The sequence below is a fragment of the Lolium perenne genome, chromosome 4 (assembly GCF_019359855.2).
Source record: "Lolium perenne isolate Kyuss_39 chromosome 4, Kyuss_2.0, whole genome shotgun sequence".
Taxonomy (NCBI): domain Eukaryota; kingdom Viridiplantae; phylum Streptophyta; class Magnoliopsida; order Poales; family Poaceae; genus Lolium; species Lolium perenne.
Window position 1 is genome coordinate 350,448,727 of NC_067247.2, and position 20,106 is coordinate 350,468,832.

The following is a 20,106-nucleotide window of genomic DNA, read 5'->3' on the forward strand; positions in this document are numbered from 1 at the left end:
GACGATAAGTCGGGTCGAAATAGAGCATCCTTTCGGCGTTGAACTGTGCGAGATCTACCAGTGTCTTCTCTCTGCCGTTGATAGCGAGCACCCATCCCCACGGGTGCTCCGAGTGGCGCTTGGTCATAATGTAAATAACGTCATCGTCACCGCCACCATTGCCCAGGCTCAAGGTAGGGGCGGCGCTCATCAGCTTGTCCTCCCATGCCAGCCTCTCCTCGGCGTCCAATATCTCCGGCAGCAGGGGGCAGCGCGACATCTGATCTCGTAGACGAGGGCCTGATGCGGAGACGTGGTGCGTGTCGACGGTGTATGCCTCGTGCCACACGCAATCGGTGGAAGAAACTGCCTTGGTCCATGTGGTGGCCGTCCAGCCTTCGCCCAGGGGCCCCATGTTGCCGCTGCTGACGGCGCCGCTGCAGCTGCGGCGACAGGCTCGGCAGTGCTGGTGGAACTCCAGCTCGGTGAACTTTATCACGCCGTCGGCGATGGTGGCATGGCGAGTCATCCGGCCAGACCCCTCGCAGACAAAGCCGTACTCGTCCGTACCGACGGTCGCCGGCACGGGCCATTCGATTACGCGCATCACAGGGTCCTCGTCCAGCACGTTGCACAGCAAGACGCCATGAGAGAGATTGAGCCAGCCCAGCAACCCTGCTCCGGCGTAGACCACCCCGTCGAGACCGTAACTGAGGTATCTCGGCCAAATTGACCTCTGCGCGTTCCCGGTAAGCCGGACCGGCTTCATGCTCCACGGCGCTGGCCGGCGACGATCGGACTGGAACACGTGGAACCTGTACTCCGTACGGGGACGGACGTAAGAGTCCGAGACAGGGACGACCACGGCGTAGTGCTGGCCGTCGCGGAGAGGCAGGACGCCGACGGTGTTGTGATCGAAATTGCGCGGATAGGGTGCTGGCATCATGGTCGAGGGACGGTTTCCCTGGGCCGGCCCTGTAGACGAAGTAGTCGTGGAACCGCGCGTGCCTGGCGGTGGGGGCGAAGTAGACTAGCAAGAGGACGAAGGCGCCGGCGGCGCTGACGATTCGGGGGTCTCCCTCGATGGCGCTGCTCGTCTGGTCGGGACAATGGACGAAGAAGATGGATACGGCAGGCGGATCGGCGAGCTCGAAGGACACCTCGATGGCGGTCCCGTTGCTTGAAAAGCCTCTCGCGGTGGTCGCGTTCCTCCAGCGGTCGACGCGTGATTCTGCGTCGACGAGGACCCAGGGCCGGCGGACGTCGGAGCGTCGCGAAGTCGTGGCGGGAGAGTCCGGCATTGCGGAGGGACGGGGAGAGGCCGACGGCTGCATGGGTCGATCTGATCGCCATCTGGAAGGAGCCAACGATGGCAGAGATTGGAGTCCCGGCAGGAGACCGCTGCCAGATTAAGTATCCATGGCCAGTGGATCATCACGAAGACTCCGATCTTAAGTCGGCGACAAGACGGGTACTACTAGAAACGAACACGGGAAGCCTTGATAGTTCCGGTTTTTGCTTTGATCACGTTAACTGGTGAGATTTTATAATTTGCCACACAGTACTTAGGACCTTTATAATTTGCCACACGTCACTACGGCACAACAGTGCTTTGCCGTGCAGCCGAAACGCACGGCAAAGGCCAAAATCTGCTCGGCAACGCCTTTGCCGTGCGGGCTTGCACGGCAAAGACTGCACGGCAACGAGCCGCCCGGCAAAGAGGGCTTTGCCGTGCGCCGCGGGCAAGTGGCACGGCAAAGGCCTTTGCCGTGCAACCATGCTTTGCCGTGCGTTATCCCTATTTTGCCGTGCAGATTTCTTTGCCGTGCGTCTGAAATGTTTGCCGTGCGGCGTTCTTTGCCGTGCGCTCCGCCTCCAACCCGCACGGCACAGGGTCGGCTTTGCCGTGTGCTTCGCCAACACCCCGCACGGCAAAGAAACAGACCAGCACACAGGGCGCAGCGCAGTGCACAGCTGGAGGCTCTTTGCCGTGTGTGTGTGCATGGCAAAGAAGGCCTTTGCCGTGTGCCGTGTGTGTGTGCACGGCAAAGAAGGCCTTTGCCGTGTGCTTTTTTCTTTGCCGTGTGCATATGCACGGCAAAGATGCTGCCAAAATTCCAGAATTTCCCTGCTTCCCCATTAATCCCTGCATATGCAATTCACAAATAGCAATAATCATCCAGATACACATATAGCACAATATATAGAGTATTTGCATCATCAACAACAAAGTTCATACAAGAGTAGTCCAACAAAGTCCATACAATAGTTCCAAATCACATAATTAGTTCATACAACAAGTAGTCCAACATCAACAACAAAGTCTCCAACATAGAATGCGGCAAGTCGCACAACAAGTTCATACACAAGCAACATCAACCTTCGCCACTTCCTTGTCCTTCTCCACTTCCTTGTCCTTCTCCACCTCCTTGTCCTTCTCCACCTCCTTGTCCTCCTACAAGTTCATAGATGCATAAGTGGCATGGAATGGCTAAAATTGACATGTAAGAACTAGGATTGACATGGAAGAAGTAGAATTGACATGGAATGGCTAAAATTGACATGGAAGAACTCGAATTGACATGGAATGGCTAAAATTGACATGGAAGAACTAGAATTGACATGGAATGGCTAAAATTGAACATAATCGCTAGAATTTGGATGAAATGGCTAAAATTCAACATAATGGCTAAGGATGACATGGAATGGCTAAAATTAACATGGAATAGGTAAAATTGAACATACCGGCTAAAATTGACATGGTTGAATGGCTAAAATTCACAAGTGACATGGTATGGAAGAATTAGAAGTGTAGGAGAACTCACCTAGAAACTGCCGCAGGCTCCGGATGATGCCCGTATTGTTGACGGTCAAGCCAGTGTCAGCGGGCTCTGACTTGGCGCTTGCTGGAGGAGCGCCATCACAGCCGGATCGGGCGTGGGGATCTGCAATATCCAAAGTTCGGTTAGACAACAAACAAGATTGAGACGGAGATATTAAGTTAACCACTTACAAAATGTGGGAACATAGGAGGACACGACGTGCTAGGACCACTACTCCCCGGTGGTGAAGTCGGCACGGTCTGGTTCATGAACATCTCGCTGGAACATCCGTCGTCGTTGTTGCATCCGCCGCAACATCTGCCGCCGCATCTGCATGTTCTCCCTAAGCTGCTGCTGCATCTGCATCTGCTCCTCTTGGTGCCTCCGTTCCCTTTCTTCCATCTCCGCCTACGTTGTGTTGCCGCGATGTCAGTAACATTGCAATGGAAAACATGTAATGAAGCGTAGAGGATCGACGAAGAACTTACCCGTAACTTCTCGATAGCTAGGTCCGAAGCCCGTGGGCGGGTCTCTACCCGAGGCTGCTCGCTCGTACGCCCACGACGGATCCGGCGTAGAGATGGAATGGTACTTGGGTCGACTAACCCGTCAAGCAATCCATAGGCGGCCACCCTTCTTGCCTTGTCCCGCAAGCACCGCAACCTCAACGTCAAACTCTTCGGTGGTTGGGTCGGCGTCTTCGCCGTGCTTGTCCTTGAACTTCGAGCGGTACGCGCCACACTGGCCCTCCGCTAGGTCGTTGACCCACAAGGACCCCGTTTCAGGATGCGGCTCCTTCCTGGTCTTCGACTTTTGGAAAAAGCCAAACAAGTTTGGTGCCACGCACTGTCTTCACTTCCTGCAAAAGAGTACATGCAATTAAGTGAAGAGGGAGACACTTGCGGGGCTAGCAATAACATAAAACGAAAGAATGAAGAAACCACTTGCTCACCTCATCCTGCAAGGTAAGGGCCAAGTTCTTGCTGCCCAGGACATGTGATCCACCTCCCATCTCTGAACGCTTCGCTTGCCCTCCTCGTGCTTCCGGGCGTACTCGCGGGATGTCCACCATATGACCATCGCAAGAAAGCACGCCTGTCTTCCCGACGCATCGAGGAGGGTGCTACATACACAAGATAGACCCATTATTAGAACATAAACTACATGAAAATGCGGAAATAAATAACACATCGATGCTAATACCTGCATGTACTGCCATGGTGCCATGAGCGTATCCCGACAATCAGCCTTACTCATCCAAACTTTGCGCTCGGCGTGCCAGTCGCGGACGCACTGGACACGTGCCTCGTAGTGCATGCCAGTCACCCTCACCCTGCACAACTCGTGTAAGATAACGTCGCACGCAATTTCCTTGCCCTCAGCCCTCTTGAAGTATTTCTGCAACCATGCACATAGGTAAAATAAGATGAATTAGAGCAACTATTGGTAGCCAAGAAGTGTTTGAATGCTAAGAAGCCAAAAGTCACGTACCCAGAAGTGGCGGACAACCCGCTCTTGCATGTTTTCGTACTTGCCGCTAGGATCTTCCGCGTAGCTGTAGTGCTTCCAAGTCCAAGCCACGTCGCGGCCACCAGTAGGGAGATTGACAATCCCAGGGAAATGCTTCCTAATTATGCCTCCAAGGATGTTCGGGTACTCACGTGTCGGCTTCCTCCTCGGGTCGCCATACTTGAACATGCTGCACAACGAAATGCCAAAATCAGTATGCATGTGATAAAAATATGTATAATGATAAAAATTTCAATAATGGAATGCCAAAATCAGCATGTACCTCTTTCCAGCGGGCACGAGAACAACATCGCGGAAGGCCCAAGTTTTTAGCTTGGGGAGTTTCGTAATCCCGCGCCTATACGGCTTCTTGTCCCGTGGTTCCAGCCTCTCCTCGGCTGCAACGTACACCTCCTCCACCGGCGGAGACCAAACTAGGGTCGGGTCTAGCTCCTGCGGCATACCCCCCAGCCCCTCATCCTCCTCGAGGTCCTCCCCACCGTCCTCCCCACCGTCCTCCCCACCCTCCACCCCACAGTCCACCCCACCCTCCACCCCACCCTCCAACCCACCCGCCACCACGTCCAGCCCACCCTGCTCCTCACCGTCCTCCTCGTCCTCCCCACCCCACTGCTCCTCGTCATCATCCTCGGCTGGGGGAGGACTAGGAGAAGGGGTACGAAGTCGCCGTGGCTGGGCATTCTTCCTCCGTGGTGGAGGGCTAGGAGGAGCGCTAGGAGGACGTGTCTGCGACGACGAACCACTCGAAAGTCCCACAAGCTCAGCCACGGCCTTGATCTTCTTTTTGAAACCTCCCTTTCTTTTTCTTGGCGGCATGTTTCAATCACCTGCAAACACAATGAAAAGAGTGGTTTATTAGTATGCAATGTAAACAGATGAATATTAGTGAAATCAAAAATAAATAGCACATAGTTCAGTACATAGATCATAGTTTATTACAAATAGCACATAGTTCAGTACATAGGATAGCCTCACAATTACAACTACATAGATCATAGTTTATTACAAATAACACATAGTTCAGTACATATATAGGATAGCCTCAGAATTACAACTACATAGATCAGTAGCCTATGTCGACATCCGTATTTGGACCACATGTTTCATCATCATCAGGCTCAGCGAACCAATAATCATCGATGAAACCTGGAGGTGGTCCATTTGGATCTAGGTCAATGCCTGCTTTGAACGCCTCGAGCAAACTTAGGTCTTCGGGGGGGAACTACCGCCGGAGCACCGGAATGCCACCAACACTTGCATGTGGACCTAGGATATGTGTGAAAGTGTGTTGGAAGGTGTGATTCACCAAATGGTGCAAGGCATTGCTCCCATGTGTGAGATTCCTCTCTTTCGGGCGACAGCACTTGCAAGATTCCTCGACTTGTAGGCTGAAGTGTCCCGCTGCGGGTATACCGGTGGCTACAATGTGCCAAAGTGTGCCAAACCTAGCTTTCCATGTGTATATGGCCTAAACAAAACTAAACCTACAAAAAAGTATGTTGGTGGAACCTCGCGCGGTGAAATCTAGGGGGGTAGACCCCCCGATGCACGCAGACCGCCGTTTTCGGGGGGGGAACTACCGCCGGAGCACCGGAATGCCACCAAAACTTGCAAGTGGATCTAGGATATGTGTGAAAGTGTGTTGGAATGTGTGATTCACCAAATCTAGGGGGGGTAGACCACCGGGGCCCATATATAGACCGATGTGTTGGGGGGGGAGACCTCCGGAGCACTTTCAATCCCAGCCAAACTTTCATGTGGACCAAGAATATGTTTGGAAGTGTCGTGTAAGGTGTAAAGCTGCAAGAAATTGCACCAAATATGTGGGGGCGATAACACTTAGCAGACACCGAACCCCCGTTAATTTGCTCCGAAACCCTGATATGTTGGGGGGAGGGGTCGATGAAGATGTAGATTACTTGTTTTATCGGTATACAGATTGTATTAAGTAACACTAACAAACAGTCTACAAAAAGTAAAAACTAATTTTACAACAAATATAAGTATTAATATAAATATGAATACTACAAAAGAAGGAAAATAAATGAAACTGCCCTCTGTGCCGTGCAAAAACGCACGGCAAAGGGTTGCCACGCACGGCAAAGGCATCTTTGCCGTGCCCGCGGCTTTGCCGTGCGCCTTCGTGGCCTCTTTGCCGTGGGGGGTTACTTTGCCGTGCGCCGTCTGGCTGCTTTACCGTGCGGGTATGCTTTGCCGAGTGCCGAGCTGTAGCTTTGCCGTGCGCCTTTTGTTTGCCGTGCGTCGTTCCCCTGCTGCACGGCAAAGCTGTCATTGCCGTGCGCGCGGCGCACGGCAAAGAACTGCCACACGGCAAAGGGTCGAAGAGGCACACGGCAAAGAGGCGCGCACGGCAGTGAGACTTTTTCCTGTAGTGCGTTACTTAATCTTTTACTATTTGCCACAGGATTCCTTTATGATTAGCCCCATATCTATATTTACGCATCTATTCATTTTTTAAAACGCTGAAATACTTGTGAAATACAATGCATCATACCTGCCTAGACCTAACTGTCAACCGATCCCCAAATCGCTGGTACCATCTGACGACAAATGACTGAATACCATGTCGAAGTGACTCGATGTGAAATCAGATCCTAGCCGGCAGCCGCCTTGCCGTTCCTTAAATCAGATCATTGCTAGTTGATCCCCGTATTCATGACTTTCTCAAGATCAAATTACCGTAATGCACGTCCAAAGAGATGAACCAGATTTAGCGAACATCCGAATCTGCTTCAACACTCTACACCCGAGGCGATGCTAGAAAGAACCAACCAGTACATCACAGCGGACAAATCATGCAAGCTAGCTAGCGTCGAGGAGGGCTTACACCCTTGGTCAGATCGGTGTCGCCCCGACGGGAGCCACTCTGCACTTCCTCCGTCGTTCATGGAGGCACACCGTCCGCGGTGGCCGGCGGCGCCGATGGAGGAAACGATTGGTTTGGAGATCTAATGATTCAGGGGATAGATCGACCAACTTCGGTCCAGCCAGGTACAATATATATATAGTATTTCACAAGTGTTTTGCAGTTCAAAAATGAATAGAGATATGAAAAAGAAGATATAGGGCAAATTATAAAAGAATTAGTCTAATGTGTGATAAATAGTAAAAGACTAAGTAATGTATGGCAAATAGTAAAGGTTCTAAGTAATACTCCGTATGTGGCAAATTATAAAATATCTCCGTTAACTAGACGTTGTCTTGGGCCTACCATAAACTGGACGTGCTCCTGAGCCTGAACATTATGTGGTCTACAATTAACTTAAATTCTCAATAGAATACGAACTTTAACTCCTACTTACTCCGTTCTCCATACCACGATAAGAATTATGGAATAGAGAGTAGATATATAACGCTAGAATTGTAGATATAGAGTGAAATTCATCTACGCTCAATGGATTTGTTTGGTATGATTAGTTGATTACTCAGGTCACTGAATTTAGAGAGTACTAAACTATGGTATCAATACTTCTATCGTGTCATCTACGGACAGCAGACTCTGGGCGCGTCTGGTAGCCTAGCCTCGCCTTGGCTAGCATCGGTTCAGCAATTTTCGGCCCGTTTGGTTGTCTGGGCTGAGTCGCGTTGTTGCACGAACCGGTTCTCAGAGCATCGCATGCTAAGCCTTGGAGGAATGCCCACTTCGGTAGTTCCCAACGGTGCATGCAAATCTTGAACGCGGCTGATGCAAAAGGGAATCTTCGACGCACGCGCGGAGACGAGGATGGAGATGTCGGGAGCTGCGGCGCGCATAGGCGAAAAGAGAAAAGGGTGGCGGAAAGGATTGTGTCACCTCTCGCTGCGCCCCATTGCATATTTCTACCTCCTCCCCCACTCCCCCCCCCCCCCCCCCAAATTTCGAGCTCCTCCTCCCATCGGCAAGCAGGTAAGAGGCGCACGCATCTCCGGTCGGCGACGGTGGCAACGGCAGCGGCGACTGCATCTGGGTGGCTACATCTACTTTGTGGTGCAGCACATCTTCACCTCCGATGATGACTGTAAGGAATCCCTTATCCCGGTACCGCGGTTATGTTTAGATCTAGGTTAGGAGTTGTCAGATCTTTGCTAGGGCTTGGTCTTGTAGCGGGGGTTAGTCCAGATTGTGCTGAGATATCATGATCTTGCTAGGGTTTGACATTTTTGGTTGCTTGTTTGTCCCAAATGTGTTGACCTACCATGATCTTGCTAGGGCTTATGCTGTTCACAATTGCAATGAACTGCTTGTCTGATTTAGGATGATGTTGGTATGGTTTGTGTTGTCCACTTTAAGCATGTCTTTTCTCCCAAGTAGATTCATGTTATATGTACTACGATGTGTGTAGGGCTCCTTCTGTGATGACTTTAGCCATGCGCTTGTCTGCGTTGTGGACTCTTAGATCCCTTCGCAAGTTCCCGATTCACAGCCCCTCTATGACTCCAAGGTGGCGGCCACCCCTCTGCCGGCCGTCAATGGGCATGTGGCTGACCTGGTGGCTCAGGTAGCGGCAGAGGTCGCGGCTAGGTTGGCCGCCACAAAGAAGAACAAGAACCGCAGGGAAGCGGACAGGGCCTTGAAGGCCTCACAGAAAGGGGCTGGCACCATGAAATGGCTTCCATTCATGTCCAGCTTCGTCTTCGAGAAGATGTGCAGCTTGATCAAGACCAGAGTGAGAACTGACAAAGGATTCAAGGAAGTTCATCTGACTGCTGTGGCGAAGGGCCCGTTTGAACACTGTGGTGTCTCCGCGTGCTCCACTCAGGTGTACAACCACTTGAGGAAGTGGAGGCAGAGGTGGCTCGCCATTACCAGGCTCCGCGATCTAAGCGGGGCATAGTGGTGCGAGGATACCAAATGCATCATCCTTGAGGGTGAGCACTAATGTGGGCACGTCGCGGTGAGCACGCTCAGTCCACCCAACTCTTTTGATCATCGATGAGAAGACTAGCTATCGTAGGATCACCCAAAAGACGCGAAGTTCCTGAATGTGCCCATTGCCAACTACGACGAGATGCAACATGACAATTGTTGTGAAGCACGTCGCACAGGCCATCAGGGACAACAAGCCCACAGACATGCACTCTGACCTGTACAATGCGGTCATGGACATGCTTGGCTTCACTGAGGATGATCTCATGGCGGTGCTGAGCCACCTCATCGACCACAAGGCCCAGGGTTGCAGCTTTGTGGGCATGATCGAGCCACACCACGTCCTCTGGCTAAGGAACTACCTTGCCAAGTACCACTTCAAGTTTTAGTGGTGCCCTTGAGGGGGCGGTTTAGGGGATGCATGCATGGAGGTGATGAACTTGATGATGATGCTGATGATGTACATTTTGGCAGTAGCTAGGGTTGAAAGACATTTGATGGCCCCCTTTTGTAACTATGATGAGGTGGTATATACCAACCCCCCAGGTGATGGTGAACTTGCGGTGTTAGGATGACACCCACTTTTGTTGTGGTGGTAGGATAAGACCATAGTAGGTAGGATGAACTTGTGATCCACTTTTGGAATGTGCCCCTATTAGTTTATCATTTATTGTCAACACTTGTGTAGTTCTATTGCTCTGTTATGAATTGGTTCATGGTTGTGATCGATTACCTGTTCTTATTATGCCGTGCTAGTGGTATGTGGTGTTTCGCTGACGGGTTCGAGGAATCTACAACTCATGGAGGGTCTGTCAAGACTAGGTCAGTGGCTACTCCAACAACAGCTACCGAGGGTATGCAACATTGGAGGAGGCACATCAAGAGTACCTCACCTTCCTGGAAGATGAGTTTCCGGTACATCAGGCCATCGATGAGCCAGTGCCATTAGCACAGCTACCGTTGGAGGAAGTGCATGGTCTACAAGGAGCACCACCGGAGGTACATCTGAGTCGAGTCAAAGATTACATCATCGCCTTACTCATCGTGGTGATCGTTAGGATCTTGTTCTTATGAATGGTGTGTGATCGTATGTAACATGCTATGACATGGTATTCTCACCCTTTTTGAATTGTTGTAAGGATATGGAACTGTGATTTGAGCAACCAAACAGCTGATTCATGTTTTCCTGCGTGCAAGTTGAGCTAGAAACGGGTAACCAAATAATGGGGCCTAGCTCCCCTCCCCGGCGCACAAAATGCCGCCCAGGCTACCAAACGACCTGTGTTTCATGGCCCATGGCCCGTTCGCGACGCGCAGGTAAGCTCATCTCGATGGCGCAGTGAGCTAGGAAATCGATGCAGGCTATCAAACGCGCCCTAGAGGTGTGGGCGTAATCTAACCATATTTGAACATCCACACCTTAGCGAACATAACTCATATGTGAGATTTTTCTAAGAGGTTTTTATGCAAAATTTTACATACACAACCCGCGGGCTTTTTGGCCTTATGGGATGTTTTATCAGAATAAAATTTTAAATGCAGAAAAAATTAAAGAGTTAATAAAAAACATATCAACCCTATTTATAGAAAAAGTCACCAATTTTCAGTCTATTTGACCTCTGCGACTTCAAATTCTAAATTAAGAAGACCATGACACTGCGTCATGCCTTGTCGGATCGTGCTGCCCCTGGCCAGCCTTGAGGCATCGCTTCGCTGATCGGCGTTAGCTCATAGGAGGTCGAGGACAAGCTTAGTCCGAGATAACTCACTGCGGGCGCTATTTAGCGCCGCACACTGCGGTAGTTTGGGTCGGGCCCGTTAGCGAGGGCAGTGCGGTTTTCCTCCGGTTTTTCTTTAGTTTCTCTTGGTTTTTTTCTAGGTTTTTTTTTCCTCCGGTTTTGTTTGTCAGGGTTTTTTGAACTTAAAAAAAAATACTTTGACTTTTTAAATTTTGTTTTTTTATTCAAGTTTGAACACACTGCGCGGCGTCCAAGTCAACGCCTGTAGTGAGAGGTGAAAATACTCCTTCTATTTCATAATTCTTGTGGCAGATTCATATGTATCTATTTATAAATTACGTGATATGTCTAAGTTTGCTTGAAGATTTATAAATTACGTGATATGTCTAAATTTTCTCAAGATTTATAAATTACGTGATATGTCTAAATTTGCTTCAAGAATTATAGAATGGCAGGGTAGTTTGCTAATACGGCTTACATTTATAAATCAGAGGTTAGAATATTAAGTTTTTATTAGGAACGAACTATATATTTTGTTAGAGTAGAGTATTCTGAAATTCCCCAATCGATCTAAAACCATAAGCCTCGCCAGCCGCCACCGGCCACCGCAATGGCGGTCTCCACCTTCCTCCGTGAGGCCGAGCTCCGCCTCCTGCGCTGCACCCTCCCCGCCGCGGCCTCTCAACGGCCGCCTCCTTTGCCTCCCCCAGTTCACCCGCTCGGCCCCGTCGCCGCCTCCGCCCTCGCCGCCGTCGAGCGTGGGGACTACGCGGCTGCGCTCGTCTCCGCCGCCCCGCACATCCTCCACGCCCACGGCTCCACCGAGGCTGCCGATGTCTCTCCTGCGCAGTTCTACGCCGACCTCGCTGCCGCCGTCGACGCGTTCCTCCAGGGTGATGCCGGTGGGGCGGCGGACGAGGGTCTCGAGTGCAGGTGCGCGCTTGTTCTCTCCGCGGCGGTGGCCGCGCTGCTCGCATTCACGCAGCAGAACGTGACTGGGCCTCCGGGGAAATATTCACCGTTTCCTTTCTTGACACCGTCATTGGATGAACGGTGGTACAGTGACCCAGGAGGCAAATGGGATGCATGGGCTTCTTCCCATTTTGTAGCTTCGTTTGGTTCCCACGTTCACGGGAGATTCTCGCTCCTGCAGTTCATTGTCTTCGCAGAAATCTTGTTCACGAGCATGATGAGTCTGGATTCCTCTGGTTTTCGGAGTGTGCCGTGGTGGTTGTGCAGAGTATCCATGTCCCAGCAGAATATATTAGATGAGCTATCGTCCTCTTTGTTTGATCAAGTGCAAGTGTACAAGAATAAAATGCTGACCCACTTTGGTGATCTTGAAAAGGTTTCCAGTTACTGGAGTTCTTCCTTGTGTGATGGGGAAGGCTCTTCTTTGGTGTCAGCTGCTTATATAGAAGCTGGGATCGCCGAGTATAAGTATGGCCGAGTTGATGCTTCGAGGTTGCATCTAGATAGTGCTCAGGAGGCATGTGGGATTCATCTCTCTCTCACAGGGATCCTTGGTTTTCGAAGAGTACACCAGGTGGACGCCAAATCCCAAATGGTACTTGTTGCCAAGACCACTGAACCAGAACTCAAAGGAGCTCTGAGTGATGTTATGGATTTGAGAAATACAAGGAGTTCTGTTCCTGCTGAAAGTGATGAATTTTGCGATATACTAAGAACGCCCAGACTAGCTCAAAATGGGAATAACTCGAGGGGTGAAAGTATGACATGTGCAAGCACACAGATATCACTAACCCCTATCCAGCAGGCTGCTGTACTTGCAGAATGTTTGCATGTGAGTCGGAGGAGTCGGAATGATGAAATGTCTGGGTGGGAAATGGCACCATACATAGAGGCAATTGATTCTCAGGATGAGTCTTATTTTGCGGTCAAGAGCTTGGGTGATGTTCTACGTATTAGGTGGGAGTCCACCCGCAGTCGCACAAAACAGCGGGCATTGTTAATGATGGAGAATTTGATTGAAGATATCGGCAAAGAATGTCCTGTGGCTTCACAAAGAGCCAAATTGGTTTTTGGAGTTCATATGCCGAGTCTCCCTACATTAAGGAAAGAATATGGCGAATTTTTGATAAGTTGTGGTATACTTGGAGTAGCTCTAGATGTTTTCAAAGATCTTGAACTGTGGGATAATCTCATCTATTGCTATCAATTATCAGGTAAACTTGCTGATGCAGTTAGCCTAATAAATGCCCGGCTCTCCGTTACACCTAATGACCCAAGATTATGGTGTTCACTTGGTGATGCTACAAATAATGATGATCTTTATAGGAAAGCATTGGAAGTCTCAAGTAACAAATCTGCTCGAGCTATGCGTTCTCTGGCTCGCAGTGCATACAACAGGAATGACTTCTACGCATCCAAAAATCTTTGGGAGTCTGCATTGGCATTGAATTCATTGTTTCCAGATGCCTGGTTTGCTTATGGTACAGCCGCATGGAAAGATAAAGATCTTGAGAAGGCTGTGGATGCTTTTACTCGTGCTGTGCAGATAGATCCTGAAAATGGAGAAGCATGGAACAATATAGCCTGCCTGCACATGATCAGAGGGAAGAGTCAAGGGGCAGTCCAGGCATTCAGGGAAGCTGTAAAGCTCAAGAGGAATAGCTGGGAAGTTTGGGAGAATTACAGTAAGGTTGCTTTGGACACAGGCAACATTAGGCTGACACTTGAAGCTGTCAAAATGGTATTAGCCTTGTCCTTCAACAAACGCTGCAATGTTGATTTATTGGACAAAGTGATGACCACTCTCGAAGAGCAAGCTACAAATCTCGGTGATACTGAAGAAGCTGAATCCATAGGCAAGACTTCTGATGATAAAAATAAGGATACCATGCAATTGAGTCAATTATTAGGTATAGTTGGTGATATCCTTCAGAAGCTTGTAGGAAGTGAAGCTAGCAGTCCAGAGATATGGGGATTATATGCAAGATGGAGTAAAAGCAAGGGCAGCCTCATGGAATGTTCTCAAGATCTGGTCAAGCAAATTCGGTCTCTCCAGGGTTCAGGAGTATGGCATGACAAGAAGAAGTTCACCAAATTTGCTCAAGCTTCTCTGCAGCTTTGCAAGGTCTACATGGAAATTTCTTCCACGACTGAAAACAGACAAGAGTTATTGTTAGCTGAGATGCATCTTAAAAGCTCCTTAAAACAGGCGTCGGACTTCCAAGACACGGAGGAGTATAGAGCCCTTGATGACTGCCTTGTTGAATTACAGGACCTGATTGGCGCTGCTTAGACTTCTCTTGGAAACCACCGTCTACTTTTTACACTTGTCGTTATTCTGGTCAGAGAAGAATCATTATGATGTTAAATGTATAACTTTTTCATATTGTTCTTCAGGGAAGTTTCTGCATAATCATTTTTACTTCTCTAGCCTATTGTATTACAAAATTATTTTTAGTAAAGTAGAGAGCTTGATGGCATTATGCTGCCATATGATCAACAGGGTATTAAATGCATACTGTAGAGTGTAGACGGTGAAAAAGTGGCTCCATTGTTTACCTGAAGCTTAGGTCTGGACACAACACCAATTTGTTCACCAGTTTCACATATTAGTTTATATGATCTTTATGTTATGATCATTCCAGGACCTTTCCATGTTATGATAGAGATGTTTTTGTATATTTTCCCATTGTACTGATTGATTTATGGTTTGTCTCATGTCAGGTCATTTTCACCATAGGTAGAACCACCGCTGGGAAAAATCGCTCCAGAGATCGTCATTAGACTGTTGGCTGCATGTGCGAAGGCTCTGTCCAATGCCGTGGAGACTGGAGAATGGCGCGAGCCACTACAAAGGTATTGAACTCTGCCTCTTTTTTGTATTCATTATCTGCGATCTCTACATATACAACATAATTATACGTGAGTGCGTTTTCTGGCCTCGACAAAAATTGTGTTGCAATGACAAGTCAGCAATTACAACTTTGTCAGTAAAAGTGATGATGAAAATTTCTGTTCATTAAAATGTATAGTTTGACTTATCAACATGTGCATTCTTGAAAATTTCTATTCATTAGAAATACTCTCCAGTCACTGCCTTTCTTATCGATCTGGCAGCGGCGAGTTCTATCCAGCAGAAAAATTAATCGTCCCGAATCATCCGTTGATTCATGTTACACAGCAGAGACGGCTGCCATTGTTGTTGGCCTTTCCTATGTTTGGTTCTCTTATCTGGGAAAAGCAAGACTGGGAAGCGCACATGAAACACCATCGATTGTGTTATCAGCTGTCTCCACCTGTTCTACCACATTGGAAATTATTCAATGGTTGTTATTTGTGCACCGCTCTGTACGGGCCTTTTATTAGAGGTAACAACAATCCATTGCCTCTCCATATAATTTTCCTTTTCTAATCGCAGTCTATCCGGCCAGAACCCCTATGCCAAGCTTTTCTATGTAGATGCGTACAGTAGCCTGACATTGTTTGATGGATAGATGTGATCATTTGTTATTAACTGATTGAGTTTTTGCAAAACAATTCTGACCTTCCGGGCTAAAATATTTGTGCTTTCTCTGCACTAATTGTTAACGAGCTCATCAGGTTGGCATACAGGTTACTAGATAGTAACTTTTTTCTCTATGATTTAAAGGTGATGCACTTGCAAACTAAATATCTTCTAGAGTAGTTAAGCTCACAATATGAAACATTGATATGATCTTCACACTTGGCATAAGTTATTGGCTGGCAGACCTATTTTAATCTTATCTGTAGTTCTGTAAGTCAAAAAGAAATTACTTGCGTGGGTATTCACACCACCATCTCGCATTTCTCATATTTAGTAATTAGAAGCACCTTCCTCATGTTTATCCTCACAAAAATATAATAAAAACTTGGCCGTCATGTTTATCCTAATTTCTTATCTGTAGTTCTGTACACAAAGTCAAAAAGAAATCACTTGGCCCCTCGTGTTTATCCTCACAAAAATAGAATAAAAACTGTCCAATGTATCTCATGGGTAGGACCTGCTCTGCTACATCCAGTAAAAATCTAGCCGCTGCCGCCACCTATAATCCCAGAAGGGAACACAAATGAGCACCAACCTTGCAGGTTCAGATGATGTATCGGTCTTTCTTTGCCGATCCGTCAGCGTAATCAGTGAAGGTGTTTTCAGTATTGGTGATACATGCCTCTCCTGCTAAAAAAATGATGATTGATTATTCGTCTGGAAGGAAGACATGGAAGGGCCTGCACAAGTGCCATTGTGAGTTAACATATTTAGGCCCGCTCGACGCCCAAACCCCTCCGCAAAGGGCTAGGATCAGCAGCGCTGCTCCTGCCATGGATGATTTGGAAGCACCGTAACGAGTGTGTTTTTGAGGGAGCACGGCCGTCTGTGCGCGACCTGATGTCCAAATTCAAGGAAGAAGCTGCCCTCTGGGCTAAGGCAGGTGCTATGGGACTTAGGGTAGTGCTGCCGGCGACCTGGGATGTACACTGAGTAGCCGAGTGTGTTCTTTGTATGCTGCCTCCTAGGAGGACTGTAAACATTCTACCTTTTCAATGAAATGAGACACAAAGGTCCTTTGCGTTTTCTCGAAAAAAAATTCTTCCACCTCTCTGTATTTTCTTATGTTGTGCTCCTCAATGAAATCTTACCCTGACTGCCAGCTAGACTGGTGCACCGTAAAATGAAGACAGTTGCCTTGCGTTTACTTTCTGATATGGATGTGAGCAATGAGCATCTCCATCTCGCTTTCACTGATTGATTCACTCCGCACATTAGCGTTCACATCATTTGCTCAAGTTCTGGCGATGTGGTTCTTTAAAAAAAAGGTTATCCCCATGTTTGTATGAATTAAGATCAAATAGCTAACAACAAGTCAAAATCTCGGTTTCCTACTTCGTAATAGCTATGTATGATATTCAGTACCTCATTGCTCATTTGAGTTTTAAAATGAGTAAAATGCATGAGAGGTCCTAAAAGTATTTGAGGGGTCTCAAGTTAGTCCCAATTGTATGAAAACGCATATCCAAGTCCTAAAAGTTTTTCAAGTGTGTCACTTGAGGTCCTATCTGGGTCTGACAATCCTGGTGATGCTTTGACTAGTTCCACGTAGGCATTTTCTTGCCAAAGACCCCAAAATATCTATTCTAATATCACAATCCCTCCCTGAATGGTGCTCCCCTCACCGTCCCCTCCCAGATTGACCAAGCCCGGCCGCCCCGTACCCTCCACCGCAGCGGATGCCTTTCTGTGAAATTTGGTTACGTGAGCCTAGTTAGCGATCTGTCTGTATATAGAGCTAACTTGCTCTAGATCGAATACTGTCAAATATTTGTACTGCAGTTAGGCCATGGCCTTGAGCAGCGCAGCCTGCCCATCATCGTGCAGTGAGCTGGAGGAAGTGGGCATGCTCTCACTCGACGCGGTCCTTGCACGGGTGCGTCCATGGTGTGAGCGGCAGGCGGCGAGTAGGACCTCATGGCAGAGATTTGTTACATATTTGTGTACAGTTTGTACAACCGCATTGGTCTTCATTTTGGTTCCTGATTTAAATATACTTTTATATACAATATGTCCTGGCACAGCCATGCCTGAACGATTACATTAGCATCACTGCATCTCCCAGTGCATAAATCATGCCCTAGCACGCACATGAAAAAAGGAGGTAGACCAACGCTGAAAACTTCCTCAAGCTGAGCCCCAGCCCAAACGTACATGCTTCTCCTCCTTCCCGATTTCTTCGGAGACTTCTCTTTCTCTAATTTCTTGAATCACAAATAGATCTTCCAGATATTTACATGAGCAAGATGTGTTGCTCCCTTACCACACATATGTTATCTTCCTATGCTGCATCTTAGTCGTGTCGCTGAGCATAAAGATGAACACATGTAATTTGCTATGCTTGGACTACATCCCTTCTTTCTAATGACAGTTAATTTGATAGATTGAGAATAGTTACTGGTTAGGCTGAGAAATTTCCAACTGATTAAGACATTTAACTGAATCTGTTACTGCAACGCGGTTCAGTTAGAAAGCTCTTTTCTGATTTAGGTAATATATTTGTTATTGTCCAATGAGTGGTCAGCATGTAGTCAACGGTAGAGTGGTGATTCAATGTTTTTTATTAATACCTTTGTTATTTCGACCCTGTTGCTGGAGTGCAGTTCCAGTCACAAAGTGAGTAGCTGCAGCAGGCATGGTTCAGCTTTGGCCGACCATCGAGGGGCACCGCTGCTGCTAATCTCGCCTATGCAAGGCAGGATAGGGTGCATGCTCTTATAGTTCATGCAGGGTGGGATAAATGCGGCGTGCTTCTTGCTGGTGGATTCTACGTTGTGTGCCAATACCTCACTGTGTAGGTGGTTAGGCACTTAATGTAGCATCTTCAAGTTAATTCTATCTAGATCGTTGGTGATGGAGGCCATGAGAGTATTTTAGCTTTGTTTTATTTATTTGATTATTAGCCTCACCGCTTATGGTTATTTGGAATGACATGTGGATCAAATCGTCTAGATTTTATGAGTAAACGATGGCAAGCAATAGAGAGAAGATTTGAAACACTGATCAGGACTAGATAGTTGATTTGTTGTGGCTTTCATTTTGAGTTCCTGCGATCTCTAGCATGCATATTTACTTGATATTCTGAAACTTTATGATGATATCTGAACCTCTCTTAATCGGAGTTCCTTCTTGCCGCGACGCCTTCAAGTCCACCAAGTCGACGACACCATGTTAGGACGCGCTACAGGCAGCGCGGAGAAGCGCGCCTTTTCAGCTAGTAATAGATGGAATGACTGATTTATGGCAATGTGACTATCACTGCCTCATGTTCTGCTCTGTACTACGTACAGATTCAGAAAGCATATTCTTTCGCTCTTTATTGTGTTTCCGTTTTAAAGTACTTGTGTAAATGAACCGTGCCCATTCATGACACATTGGCAAAACTATTCCTTATGTATCTTTTGTTTTTCCATTTTTAAGAGTACTCATGTAAACCATGGCCATTTAGGGAAGATGGTGATACTGCTGAAATTTGAGACTTCTCGAAAGTGAAACATCGGGTTGGGATCCCAATTTAAGATGGGCCATCTTTTGCCATCAGATCAGATGCTCGCGAATAGTGCAATTAGCATAGCAGGTCGCCAGGCACTGCTTACTCAATAGACCACTGGAGGAAGAATGATCAGTTTCATATCCTTAAGCTCGGTAACTCAGATTGATGTGGGCTACTTTTACTTTAATGGTAGCCTCATGGGGCATGTATCTTAAACATGAACGTGTCAAGGGAATAACACTCACCGTTTTGAATAGCACTTTTCTTTTCTCATATTCCTGAACAGCTGCGATTCCAGAGTTTACTGTGATGATACCTCCTTACTCTGGTAGTCTACCATATGCCGATCTTATGCTTTTCTTAGAGCTGCCAAAGCATTTATATTCTTATTACAGTTTAGTAACTGAATACTCCTGTGTGCTATTTGCCTATTTTACTTTTAAGCTGTGGACAGTGGACTAGTTTACTTCCTGTGTCCGGGCAGATATGGAAATGGTGAATTTCTTTCTGTATGATGAAATATTATTACACAAAAGCTTTCGAGTGCATAGGGTAAGATTGGCTATGGAATTGATGCTGTCCTGGTGAGTCACTAGTATCACCTGCTTAATTTCTTCAGCAGCCATTGGTGTAAAAATATTGAATACTTGCGACAACTTAATACATATGACCAGGTTTCGTGGTAATTTTCATGTCAACGATCTGCTTCTAAATTTCTTGTGCAGTATACAGATTATTGTTATTCTCTTAATGCGGTTTCGTACTGTTTTTCTCTAATAAAATATGATTGTACATGCAGCAACTGCAATGAATTTGTGCCCCTTTCATGTGGCGCAGTAGACGTAACAGAATTTTCATCATTAAAAGCCATATGAAGGTGCATCTGAAATAGACTTCTTGAGTTTACCTTGGACACTTTTTTCTTGCTTGTCACTTGAATACTTTATTTATCCCATTCTGAAACATTTGATTGTTTTATTTAACTCCAATTACAGAAACATCGCACTTATTGGGACATAATTTTCAATTATCGTGGTAAGTGCCAATTCTTCTAACATCTTACAACCACCAGTAATTGAAAGTACATTATTTGGTCTATCGGAGTCATCTTGGGAACCTCTAAGACTTCTGTCAGATTC

General features: G+C 47.3%; 2 protein-coding genes across 3 annotated transcripts; one reads left to right on the forward strand and one right to left on the reverse strand.

The window, feature by feature from the left end:
- Positions 1–3,582: 3,582 nt before the first annotated feature.
- Positions 3,583–4,812, reverse strand: LOC127303955 (uncharacterized). Its single transcript, XM_051334668.2, has 5 exons — positions 4,594–4,812; positions 4,293–4,500; positions 4,005–4,199; positions 3,754–3,924; positions 3,583–3,660 (listed from the first exon to the last, which is right to left on the reverse strand). Exons 1-5 carry the CDS (start codon positions 4,770–4,772, stop codon positions 3,583–3,585), a joined length of 831 nt encoding a protein of 276 aa, XP_051190628.2. The 5' UTR covers positions 4,773–4,812.
- A 6,703-nt stretch (positions 4,813–11,515) lies between these two features.
- On the forward strand, positions 11,516–19,290 carry LOC127301361 (uncharacterized). Of its 2 annotated transcripts, XM_051331586.2 has the most exons (3): positions 11,516–14,765; positions 15,027–15,277; positions 18,923–19,290. In XM_051331586.2, the coding sequence occupies exon 1, from the start codon at positions 11,548–11,550 to the stop codon at positions 14,200–14,202; it is 2,655 nt and encodes an 884-aa protein (XP_051187546.1). In that variant the 5' UTR covers positions 11,516–11,547; the 3' UTR covers positions 14,203–14,765; positions 15,027–15,277; positions 18,923–19,290. The 2 variants fall into 2 exon arrangements, with proteins under 2 accessions (XP_051187546.1, XP_051187547.1); XM_051331587.2 differs by lacking the exon at positions 18,923–19,290 and having other exon boundaries at positions 15,094–18,906.
- The last annotated feature ends 816 nt before the right edge of the window (positions 19,291–20,106 follow it).